Genomic DNA, 13,221 nt, shown 5'->3' on the forward strand with positions numbered 1-13,221 from the left:
ATGGACGGTTGTCTTTGGGGACCTTTAAACGATTCCTCATACATATTAAAATCTTAGTAAAGATCACTGGTACATCTTAGATTTTGGAGTATAGAGTGGTCTGGATTAGAAAAAGACAAGTGTTTTACTTTCCTAGGAGGAACTAGTCCAGAGGGCCAAGGAGGCCTCAAGACAATCTTTGTTTTAGCCCGGTAAACTTATAGCCACTTTGTTTTACCAGGAAAATGCATCCTGCATTTAAGGCATGTAGATAGAGTATTTTAATTTCCACTTTACAGATGAGATCATTGAGGCCCAGATAATTTAAACAGTTTGTTGGTGACCTCAAGCAGGCCGGAGGCAGAGATGGGATTTGTATCCAGATTTCTTTAAGTTCAGTACTCGGCTCTTTGCGTTTCTAGTTTTCAGGGGACCTACCTGCCATCAGCTATCCTTCCCCCATCCTAGAGCAGACTAAAATCAACTAGTATTGTTTCCCCACCTACCCACGGATTAAATTCGTTTCTTATTCCCCTGGCTTTGGAGAAGGTAGTACATGCAACGGCCATTTGACTAGCTTGTCTAGTCATTTAAAACCCAGAATCAGCTTAGCCTCTGCTAGGATCAGACGACAGGGGGCTTGGGAACAGCCTGAGCCATAAAGTCAGAGAAACATCTTGACTGCCTGGTGTTGTCTGGCAGAAAAGCCTTGGGCCAGAGTGGGGAGATCTGGGTTCTAGACTCTTAGCTACCTAGGCACTCTGTGCCTCGATTTCCCTAGTTGTAAAACAGTGCTAAGACCTGCCATACCTGCTTCACCAAGCTATGATTAGGGTCAAGTGAAAGTACAAGGGAAAAGTGCATCACTGCACAGATTTGAGCAAGTTTAGGGGCTTTGCTTTTTTTTTTTTTTTTTTTTGCCGTACGCGGGCCTCTCACTGCTGCAGCCCCTCCTGCTGCAGAGCACAGGCTCTGGACGCGCAGGCTCAGTGGCCATGGCTCACGGGCACAGCCGCTCCGCGGCATGTGGGATCTTCCCAGACCGGGGCACGAACCCGTGTGCCCTGCATCAGCAGGCAGACTGTCAACCACTGCGCCACCAGGGAAGCCCTAGGTACTTTTTTGATCAGCAAATCTTGATTACGAGGATGGCTGAGTGACTTGTGGATGTGCAGGAGGACATGGAGGGTGGGCGTCTGCTTCTGACAGGGTAACTCGTGGTATGAATGTCCGAGCACCTTCAGGACCTGGTTGAACCTGTCTCTCCTGTCTTCCACATGCTCCAGGCTGGGGGAAGTTTGCTCGGCTGACCAGAGCACTGACAAGCAGCAGGGGTGTCCTGCAGCAGCTGGCTCCCAGCGTGCAAAAAGGCGAGAACGTCCACAAGCACTCCCGCCTGGCCGAGGTAAGGGCAAGGGTTTAGCTCAGCTTAACCTTCACTCACTTCCGTGGGGTCCCTGGACTGAGAAAATGGTCCACAGTGAGTGTGATGGCTTGGAAGGGACCTTCAGGACCCCAGACTCTTGTCTTGGCTGGGCTATACACCACCACGTGTGACTTTGGGTAAGTGATCTAACTCCTGTTAGTTGTGTACTCTCACATATGTAAAGGGAACTGCAAACAACTCCATTCAAAATTGGTTGAGATTACAGTTGTCATCTGACTCTTTTCAAGGAGTAGGGAAGGAGCTACAAGTGCTGTATACGTGAAGGGGGTTTTACTTATAAATCATAAACAATTTTGTTATTTGAGCAATACATACTATTATAGGAAAAGAAGATACAGGAAGCAAAGAGGAAGAAAATAAAAATCACCTAGAATCCCACTAACCAGATAACATTGTTATAATTTTTGTGGACATGCCTTAACTCTTTTATGCATTTAAGAAGCCTAAGAAATACATTTTTTCACATTAATGAAGTCGAGATGTATCTAAGAATCAAGGTGTATGTTTAAGGTGGGTTGTATTGCCTTTTCTTCATTTTATAAAGTTATGAACATCTTTCCAGGTTAATAAATATACTTAAAATTATTGCTGTTTCCATAACCTTTGTAGTAAGGAAAACTCATGGTGATGGTATTCTCCCTTTTGCTGGCACAAGTGAGAGGCTTGGAAGCCTGGACAAGATGTTTGATCAGGCTTAATGCACCCAAATTATTATTATCTGTCTTTGGTGGTCCTGCATCCAAATCACTGTTATCTCCCTTTGTTGGTGCCTGGTCTTTTTTTTTTTTTTTTTAACTAGACCAGGGTAGGACCAATTAAGAGCATTATACTTTCCATGTAGCAAATTTCCATCTTACCCAAAGATGACAGCGTTAGCTGTCTCTCTGCCTGGTGGTGGCCAGTCAGTTCCTGATCTGTGCTGAGATGACAGGGCACTTTCTGACCTGCCTCTTGGCTTCCATATCCCCGAGGGAGAAACTCCCAGCACGGTACAGCTGACAGTGGGTGCTCTGCATATGTGCACCGAATGTTGAATGGGTTGACTGCAGAAGATGTCCTTATAGCAGCCAAAAGCTTCTGCCAGCAGTGGGAAGGGGGGCATTCATTTGTGTCGTGTTAGAGAAGGTGAGATCCTTGGATGATGGCAGCATCGTTTTTGTCATGATGTGGGCTCACCTTGTGATAGAAAGAATAATAAAAGAGACCCTTCAGCTCACAGCCTGCACTTTCTCTGTCCCTGCTGCTTCTTTTGGTTAATGATGTTCCCTCCTCTCCTACTGTCTCCAGCTTGCTCAGTCTTATCCAGCCACATTCCTTGCTTATACACCAGGCTTGCTCTTCCCCCAGACTTTTGTGTTCTATTTCTTCACCAGCTGCAAGTCTTTGCTCAGATGTCATTTTCTCTATGTGGCTACCTCTGCCAGAGATACAAGAACTGGTAGGATATTTGTATGTTAAGGGATTGATTGTAAGGAGGTGCTTTTGTGGGGACTGGGGAAGTCCAGAGTTCGTGGGGCAGCTTGGCCAACTGGAAACCCTTGGGAGGAGCTGGTTGGTGCTGAAGTCCCACATGGAATTTCTTCTCAGGGAAACCTCAGTTTTGCTCTTAAAGCCTTTCAACTGATTAGATGAGGACCACCCAGATTATGGAGTATAATCTCCTTTCCTGCAAGTCAGCTGATTGTAGATGTTAATCACATCTACAAAATACCTTCACAGAAGCACTTAGTGTTTGATTGAACAACTAGGTACCATGGCCTAGCCAAGTGGACACATGAAACTAACCATTACAGTTTAATCCTTGTCAGTTCGGCACCCGTATACATTTCCTTAAACCATACTTAATCTCCAAATAAAGATAATAACAAAGTCATACTCCCACCTAACATGATCCAGTTATGTTGCATATTACCAAAACATACCAGCCCTTTCCCCAGAAGAGGATGCAAAGTCCTCTGGTGAGATCGCCACTCCTTGATACCCTGTAACTGAAACAGTGTGATGTAAACTTAACTCTTAACATCTTATGTTAGATAATAAGGAGATAAGAGAGGGAAGAAAATAAAAGCATTTGCCTTATATATACACTATATACTCTCTCTCTATATATATACACACACACATACACACTATAGTGTGTATATATATATATATATATATATATACGAACATTAATAACAAAATAAGAAATACTCATTAACTCTTAATCCTCTCCTTAACCTGCTCTACGTTATGCTCCACTTAACGGCTTCCAATATACTATACAGTTTACTTATTGTGTATTGTGTTTATTGTTCACTGGTATATCCCAAACATTTAAAACAGTGTCCAGCACATAGTAGATGCTCATCAGTAGCAAGTGTTTTTTTTTTTCCTTAATTGATCGAATGGATGAAAGAAAGGAAATGATGTTAGTGTTTTTGTCTAACTGTCTGGCGTGAGTAGTGGCTCATTGATTGGCAATATGAGGCAGACATCTGGGTCCCATCCCAGGGGCTGCTAAATTTCAATTAACCTGGCTAGAGGCTTATAGATTTTATTGATCTTTTCAAAGAACCAACTTTTGGTTTGTGGATTTTCTCTAATGGTTTTCTGTTTCCAGTTTCACTGATTTCTACTCTAATTTTTAATTTTTTCTTCTGTTTAGTTTGGAATGAATTTGCTCTTCTTTTTCTAGCTTTGTAAGGTGGAAGCTTAGTTTATTGATTTTTGATCGTTCTCCTTTACTAATGCATGCATTCAATCCTATAAATTTCCCTTTAAGCACTGCTTTCACTGCATCCCACAAATTTTGATAGGTTGTGTTTTCATTTTCATTTTGTTCAAAATATTTAAAAATTTCTCTTGAGATTTGTTCTTTGGTCCCAGGTGTTAATATAGAAGTGTGTTGTTTTATCTCCAAGTATTTGGGGATTTTACAACTGTCTTTCTGTTATTGATTTCTGGTTTAATTCCGTTGTGATCTGAGAGCAGACACTGTATGATTTCTATACTGTTAAATTTGTTAAGGTGTGTTTTATGGCCCAGTATGTGGTCTATCTTGGTGAATGTTCCATGTGAGCTTGAGAAGAATGTATATTCTGCTACCGTTGGATGAAGTAGTTCATAGATGTCCATTATATCCAATTGATTGATGGTGTTGTTGAGCTCCACAACATCCTTACTGACTTTTTGCCTGCTGGATCTGCACATTTCCATTAGGGGGTGTTGATGTCTCCAGCTATAATAGTGGATTCATCTATTCTCCTTGTAGTTCTATCAATCAATTTTTGCCTCATGTATTTTAATGCTCTGTTGTTTGCTGCATACTCATTAAGGACTGTTATGTCTTCTTGAAAAATTGACTCCTTTATCATTACATAATGCCATTCTTTATCCCTGATAACTTTTCTTGCTGTGAAGTCTGGTCTGTCAGGAATGAGTATTGCAACTCCCACTTTCTTTTGCTTAGCATGAGTATGTTAAATCTTTCTTCATCCTTTTATTTTAATCTACATGTGCGTTTATATTTGAAGTGGGTTTCTTGTCGACAACGTATAATTGGATGCTGTTTCTTGATCCACTTTGACAATCTGTGTCTTAATTGGCCTATTTAGACCACTGACATTTAAAGTGATTATTGATATAGTTGGATTAATATTTACCATATTTGTTGCTGGTCTTTATTTGTTGTCCTTGTTCTGTGTTCCTATTTTGTCTTCCACTCTTTTTCTGCCTTTTGTGGTTTTAACTGAGCATTTTATATGATTCTATATTTTCTCCTTCCTTAGCATATTATACTTTTTTTTACATTTTTTTAGTGGTTTCCCTAGAGTTTGGAGTATACATTTACAAGTAATCCAAGTCCACTTTCAAATACAGTGGTCCCTAGGTATCCAAAGGGGGATATGTTCCAGGACCCCCCACAGGTACCAAAATCCATGGATGCCCAAGTCTTTTATATAAAATGGCATGGTGTTTGCATATAAATTATTCACATCCTCTCATATACTTTTTTTTTTTTTTTGGCGGTACGCGGGCCTCTTACTGTTGTGGCCTCTCCCGCTGCAGAGCGCAGGCTCCAGACGCGCAGGCTCCAGACGCGCAGGCTCAGTGGCCATGGCTCACGGTCCCAGCCGCTCTGCGGCACGTGGGATCCTCCCAGACTGGGGCACGAACCCGTGTCCCCTGCATCAGCAGGCGGACTCTCAACCACTGCGCCACCAGGGAAGCCCTCTCATATACTTTAAATTATCTCTAGATTGCTTATAATACCTAATACAATGCAAACACTATGTAAATAGTCGTAAATATAATGTAAATGTTATGTAGATAGTTGCTGGTGTGCAACAAATTCAAGTTTTGCTTTTTGGCACTTTCTGGAATTTTTTGATCTGCGCTTGGTTGAATCCACAGATGCAGAACCCACGGATTTAGAGGGCTGACTGTAATACTGTACGTAGTGCAAGTACCTTGTAATAAAATACTCCCAATTCCTCTGTCCTGTCCATTGTGCCATTGCTGTGATTCATTTCACTTATTCATAAGCATACATAAGTGTATATAGGTATACAGTATCAAATACATTGTTGCTGTTGTTTTGAACAAACTGTTATCTGTTAGATCAATTAAGAATAAGAAAAATTGGGACTTCCCTGGTGGCGCAGTGGTTAAGAATCCGCCTGCCAATGCAAGGAATACGGGTTCAAGCCCTGGTCCGGGAAGATCCCACATGCCACAGAGCAACTAAGCCTGTGCGCCACAGCTACTGAGCCTGAGCTCTAGAGCCCGCGAGCCACAACTACTGAGCCCGTGTGCCACAACTACTGAAGCCTGTGTACCTAGAGCCTGTGCTCCACAACAAGAGAAGCCACCTCAGCGAGAAGCCTATGCACCACAACAAAGAGTAGCGCCTGCTCACCGCAACTAGAGAAAGCCCGCGCGCAGTAGCAAAGACCCATTGCAGCCAAAAATTTAAAAAAAAAAAAAAAAATATTTTAAGAAGAAGAAAAACAAAAGTTTTTCTTTTACCTTCCCTTATTCCTTCTCCAGTGTTCCTCTTTTTCATTAAGTAGATCCAAGTTTCTGACCTATATCATTTTCTTTCTCTCTGAAGAACTTCTTTATAAATTTCTTGCAAGGCATTTCTGCTGGCAACAAATTCCCTCAATTTTTATCTGAGACATCTTTATTTATCCTTCACTTTTGAAAGATAATTTTGCAGGGTACAGAATTCTAGGTTGGTGTTTGTTTTCTCAACACTTTAAATATTTCACTCTACTCTCTTCTTGTTTGTGCGGTTTCTGAGGAGATTTAGGATGTAATTCTTATCTTCGTTCCTAATAGGTTAGGTTTTGGGTTTTTTTTTCCCCTTCCAGACTCTTTCAGGAATTTTTGTTTGATTTTCTGCAGTTTGAATATGCTGTGCCTAAGTGTTTTTTCTTTTCTTTTCACTTATACTGCTTGGTGTTTTCTGAGCTTCCTGTATCTGTGGTTTGGTGTCTGACATGAATTTGGGGAAGTTATCAGTCATTATTGCTTAAAATATTTCTTCCATTTCTTTGTTTCTTCTCCTCTGGTATTCCTATTCCATGTGTGTTATACCTTTTATAGTTGTCCCACAGCCCTTGGACATTCTGTTTTATTTTACTTTTTGGTCCTTTTCTCTTTGCTTTTCAGTTTTGGAGGTCTCTATTGACATGTCCTCAAGCTCAGAAATTCACTCCTCTGCCGTGTCCTGTGCACTAAGGAGCCCATCAAAGGCATTCTTTGTTTCTGTTATAGTATTTTTGATCTCTGGCATTTCTTTTTGGTTCTTTCTTAGAATTTCCATCTCAGCTTACATCGTCTGTCTGTTCTTGCATGCTCTCTATTTTAACCGTTAGAGCCCTTAGCATACGAATCATAGTTTTAAAAATTTCTGGTCTGATAATTCCAGCATCCCTGCCATATCTAGGTCTGGCTGTGTCTCTTCAAACTGTGTTTTTTGCCTTTTACTATGCCTTGCAACTTTCTGTTGAAATCTGGACATGATGTACTGGGTAAAAGGAACTCGGGTAAATAGGCCGTTAGTGTGGTATAAGATGTCTGGGGTGGGGGGGGAGAGGAATCATTCTATAGTCCCATGATTAGGTCACAGTATTTTAGTGAGCCTATGCCCCTGGGCTATGGACTTAACAAGTGCTTCTGAGTTAGTTCCCCATTTAGACCAAACAAGATGAGGCAGCATGGCCTGCAGTGGTGTATTTCTCTTTCCATATGCCAGAAGCTAGAGCAGTTGGGTATTTTTCTGTACTCAGGTGAGTTAGGCTCTCATAAAACCCCCCAAATTAGGCTCTGGTTAACTAGTTTCTCCGGAGGGCAGGCCTTTTTAAGAGGAACAGAGTGCTGTGGTGTTTTTAAAAATGGTTACTTTTCGATTCCTCTTTCCAGGAGCATGGGGATACTTTTCTCTGATTTTTACTGTGAGAATCTGGTGGAGCTCCTGGAAGTAAAACTCACAAATGTGCGAGACCCCTGCCCATGACTGGGTCCCCCTAGAATTCTTAACTCTCAGGTTTGTCCATGCTGAGCCTGCAGCAGTTTGCTAGTTACATAACATTTAGACTTTCCTGTCCGGTACTAGTTCTTGTGGAGGTTTCTGCTTCTGGGTTTTTCTGGCAAGTTGTGATTCTCTGTATTCACCTGTCTGTCTCTCCAATTTTTGGTGCAATAGTTTGTCCTCTGACCTCACCTCTTGTGTGGAACTAAGAAGAGTTGTTGATTTTTCAGTTTGTACAGCTTTTTACTTGTTAGGATGGAATGACAATTTCCAAGCTTCTTACAACCTGCACGAGAAATTGGAAGTTGGCTACTAAGTGTTCAACAGAGAAAAATCTTTTCCCTGTCTAAAGCTTACAGCCAGTGTCCTGCTGAGTTTTCTCACTGGTAAATGTCGTTGATCAAATGGAGATTGAGTAAGAGTATGGACACCTCATTGAAACCTCTCCCACCTCCAGGAAAAAAATTGATGCAACACACAAGTGGCTGGGAATAGCAGTTTTGCCTTTCAATGGGTTGCACATGTGATTTTCAAGGCCACCTTATATCCCTGTTTGAACTCAGGCAATTTGGCTTTCGTCCTCACATGAGTCCTCTTGTCTCCCTCCTGGACTGATTCTAGAAAAGAAGGAAGCACGTACTGTGTGCCAGGATCTGTGCTGCTCATCTTCTCCTTTAATCCCCTAGACATCTTGGAGCAGTGTTATAGAGGGGGAAACTGGGGCACAGGGAAGTTCATTAACTTGTTTGTGGTTCACCTGGCAGTAAGTGGTGGACTCTGGATTGAGAACCAGGTTTATGTGACTCCAAACCCAACCTGTTTCCCATCTGGGGCACTTCCTTCTGAGCACTGTCTCTTCTTCCCAGCCCTCTGCTACTGCTTATACTAGGGTTACCATACCTTCCAGCTTTAGACATGATAGGGGACCATGGTCTCTCTCATCTCAGGATGGGACACCAAGTCCGCTTCATCTTGCTATTCTTCAGCACTCCATCCTCTTTCCTCAGGCTAGTGTGAGCAGTTGTTCTTTTGGAGGGCCAGTTTATTTTCAGATCTTAAATATATCCCATGTCATACATGCACCCTAATGTTCATGGCAGCACCATTTGCAATAGCCAAGACATGGAAGCAACCTAAATATCCATCAACAGATGAATGGATAAAGAAGATGTGGTATACATATTTATAATGGAATACTATTCAGCCATAAAAGAATGAAATAATGCCATTTGCAGCAACATGGATGGACCTAGAGATTATCATACTAAGTGAAGTGAGTCAGACAGAGAAAGACAAATATCATATGATATCACTTATATGTGGAATCTCAAATATACAAATGAACTTATTTACAAACAGAAATAGACTCACAGACATAGAAAACAAACTTAGGGTTACCAAAGGGGAAGGAGGGGGAGGGATAAATTAGGAGGTTGGGATTAGCAGATACAAACTACTATATATAAAATAGATAAACAACAAGGTCCTACTGTATAGCACATGGGACTATATTCAATATCCTGTAATAAACCATAATGGAAAAGAACATGAAAACATATATATATATATATATATATATATATATATATATATGAAATGAATCATTTTGCTATACACCAGAAACTAACACAACATTGTAAAGTAACTATACTTCAATGAAAAAAAAACTTATGTCAGTACATAGACCAGGCTAGAGGACCCTTTTCACAGGTTGAGTTCTCTGGGATTCAGATACTGCGTAACATCTGTGAAAGAAAAGGGGGAGGAAGCAGCATTGGGCAGGGAGGGCATCAGACACAGTGCAGATCCGATTGAGGCTCTGCCAGCCTGACAGGGAGCTCTGCAGCAGAGAAGGCAGTAGAGCAGCCCCACACAGAGCAGGAAGGGCCGGGCTCCTCAACCACCTCCTTCTTTTTTTTTTTTTTTTCTGTATTTCTGTATATATATATATATATATAATATTTTTTTACATCTTTATTGGAGTATAATTGCTTTACAATGGTGTGTTAGTTTCTGTTAGTTTCCACTTTATAACAAAGTGAATCTGTATACATATACATATGTTCCCATATCTCTTCCCTCTTGCGTCTCCCTCCCTCCCACCCTCCCTATCCCACCCCTCTAGGTGGTCACAAAGCACCGAGCTGATCTCCCTGTGCTATGCGGCTGCTTCCCACTAGCTATTTGTTTTACGTTTGGTAGTGTATATATGTCCATGCCCCTCTCTCGCTTTGTCACAGCTTACCCTTCCCCCTCCTCATATCCTCAAGTCCATTCTCTAGTAGGTCTGTGTCTTTATTCCTGTCTTACCCCTAGGTTCTTCATGACATTTTTTCCCCTTAAATTCCATATATATGTGTTAGCATACAGTATTTGTCTTTCTCTTTCTGACTTACTTCACTCTGTATGACAGTCTCTGGATCCATCCACATCACTACAAATACCTCAGTTTCATTCCTTTTTATGGCTGAGTAATATTCCATTGTATATATGTGCCACATCTTCTTCATCCATTCATCCGATGATGGACACTTAGGTTGTTCCCATCTCCTGGCTATTGTAAATAGAGCTGCAATGAACATTTTGGTACATGACTCTTTTTGAATTATGGTTTTCTCAGGGTATATGCCCAGTAGTGGGATTGCTGGGTCATATGGTAGTTCTATTTGTAGTTTTTCAAGGAACCTCCATACTGTTCTCCATAGTAGCTGTACCAATTCACATTCCCACCAGTAATGCAAGAGTGTCCCCTTTTCTCCACACTCTCTCCAGCATTTATTGTTTCTAGATTTTTTGATGATGGCCATTCTGACCGGTGTGAGATGATACCTCATTGTAGTTTTGATTTGCATTTCTCTAATGATTAATGATGTTGAGCATTCTTTCATGTATTTGTTGGCAGTCTGTATATCTTCTTTGGAGAAATGTCTATTTAGGTCTTCTGCCCAGTTTTGGATTGGGTTGTTTGTTTTTTTGTTATTGAGCTGCATGAGCTGCCTATAAATTTTGGAGATTAATCCTTTGTCAGTTGCTTCATTTGCAAATATTTTCTCCCATTCTGAGGGTTGTGTTTTGGTCTTGGTTATGGTTTCCTTTGCTATGCAAAAGCTTTGAAGTTTCATTAGGTCCCATTTTTTTATTTTTGTTTTTATTTCCATTTCTCTAGGAGGTGGGTCAAAGAAGATCTTTCTGTGATTTATGTCATAGAGTGTTCTGCCTATGTTTTCCTCTAAGAGTTTGATAGTTTCTGGCCTTACATTTAGGTCTTTAATCCATTTTGAGCTTATTTTTGTGTATGGTGTTAGGGAGTGATCTAATCTCATACTTTTACATGTAGCTGTCCAGTTTTCCCAGCATCACTTATTGCAGAGGCTGTCCTTTCTCCACTGTACATTCCTGCCTCCTTTATCAAAGATTAGGTGACCATATGTGTGTGGGTTTATCTCCGGGCTTTCTATCCTGTTCCATTGAACTATCTTTCTGTTTTTGTGCCAGTACCATACTGTCTTGATTACTGTAGCTTTGTAGTATAATCTGAAGTCAGGGAGCCTGATTCCTCCAGCTCCGTTTTTCGTTCTCAAGATTGCTTTGGCTATTCGGGGTCTTTTGTGTTTCCATACAAATTGTGAAATTTTTTGTTCTAGTTCTGTGAAAAATGCCAGTGGTAGTTTGATAGGGATTGCATTGAATCTGTAGATTGCTTTGGGTAGTAGAGTCATTTTCACAATTTTGATTCTTCCTATCCAAGAACATGGTATATCTCTCCATCTATTTGTATCATCTTTAATTTCTTTCATCAGTGTCTTATAATTTTCTGCATACAGGTCTTTTGTCTCCTTAGGTAGGTTTATTCCTAGGTATTTTATTCGTTTTGTTGCAATGGTAAATGGGAGTGTTTTCTTGATTTCACTTTCAGATTTTTCATCATTAGTGTATAGGAATGCCAGAGACTTCTGTGCATTAATTTTGTATCCTGCTACTTTACCAAATTCATTGATTAGCTCTAGTAGTTTTCTGGTGGCATCTTTAGGATTCTCTATGTATAGTATCATGTCATCTGTAAACAGTGACAGCTTTACTTCTTCTTTTCTGATTTGGATTCCTTTTATTTTCTTTTCTTGTCTGATTGCTGTGGCTAGAACTTCCAAAACTATGTTGAATAAGAGTGGTGAGAGTGGGCAACCTTGTCTTGTTCCTGAAACTGTGATTAAAAATCTTCCAACAAACCAAAGCCCAGGACCAGATGGCTTCACAGGCGAATTGTATCAAACATTTAGAGAAGAGCTAACACCTATCCTTCTCAAACTCTTCCAAAATATAGCAGAGGGAGGAATACTCCCAAACTCATTCTACGAGGTCACCATCACCCTGATACCAAAACCAGACAAGGATGTCACAAAAAAGAAAACTACAGGCCATTATCACTGATGAACCTAGATGCAAAAATCCTCAACAAAATTCTAGCAAACAGAATCCAACAGCACATTAAAAGGATCATACACCATGATCAAGTGGGGTTTATTCTAGGAATGCAAGGATTCTTCAATATACGCAAATCAATCAATGTGATACACCATATTAACAAATTGAAGGAGAAGAACCATATGGTCATCTCAATAGATGCAGAAAAAGCTTTCGACAAAGTTCAACACCCATTTATGATAAAAACCCTCCAGAAAGTAGGCATAGAGGGAACTTTCCTCAACATAATAAAGGCTATATATGACAAACCCACAGCCAACATCATCCTCAATGGTGAAAAACTGAAAGCATTCCCACTAAGATCAACCACCTTCTTGCTCAGTTATTGGCAGGTGCCTCCCTGGGAAGCTCAGGTTTCTGTCCCTGCCAACAGGAGGCTGTCACCTAACTGCACACTCCACAGCAGGGCAGGGAATCCTTTCTTCAAGCAGGATCTACATCTGCCACCAGCTTCTCTCTTTCTGCCTTTATAGGAAGGAAAAGTCATGGTCGGTGTATGAGAGACTCTGTGGTCTTCATGCGGGAGTGATCCTGGGTTTTGGGTTTTGGTCTGGCTGGGACAACTTTTTGCTGCCAGCTTCTCTCTTCATGGATAGGCTGGGGGGAAGATATGGACGAGAAACCATCTTTTCCTGTCACATCTTCTCACTCTTCCCTATGAGGGACGCAGGTCCAGATAAAATCTGAGCTGTGCGTTTGTGATGGCTGGAGTGCAAGCACACCCATTCAGCCACATCACAGCTCACAGCTCATGACACTCAGCATCTCACTGTAAGGAGATCGGGTAAATGCC

General features: G+C 41.1%; 1 protein-coding gene across 2 annotated transcripts in view; it reads left to right on the forward strand.

Annotated features, from left to right (window-relative positions):
- Nucleotides 1-13,221, forward strand: part of KCNH1 (potassium voltage-gated channel subfamily H member 1) — a 416,350-nt gene that overhangs the window by 54,430 nt on the left and 348,699 nt on the right. For both annotated transcript variants that reach the window (XM_065875181.1, XM_065875191.1), the window contains exon 5: nt 1,266-1,384. In XM_065875181.1, the coding sequence (XP_065731253.1) occupies nt 1,266-1,384 (119 nt within the window). The remainder of the gene's footprint in view (nt 1-1,265; nt 1,385-13,221) is intronic.

The sequence above is a fragment of the Phocoena phocoena genome, chromosome 1 (genome assembly GCF_963924675.1).
Source record: "Phocoena phocoena chromosome 1, mPhoPho1.1, whole genome shotgun sequence".
Lineage (NCBI taxonomy): Eukaryota > Metazoa > Chordata > Mammalia > Artiodactyla > Phocoenidae > Phocoena > Phocoena phocoena.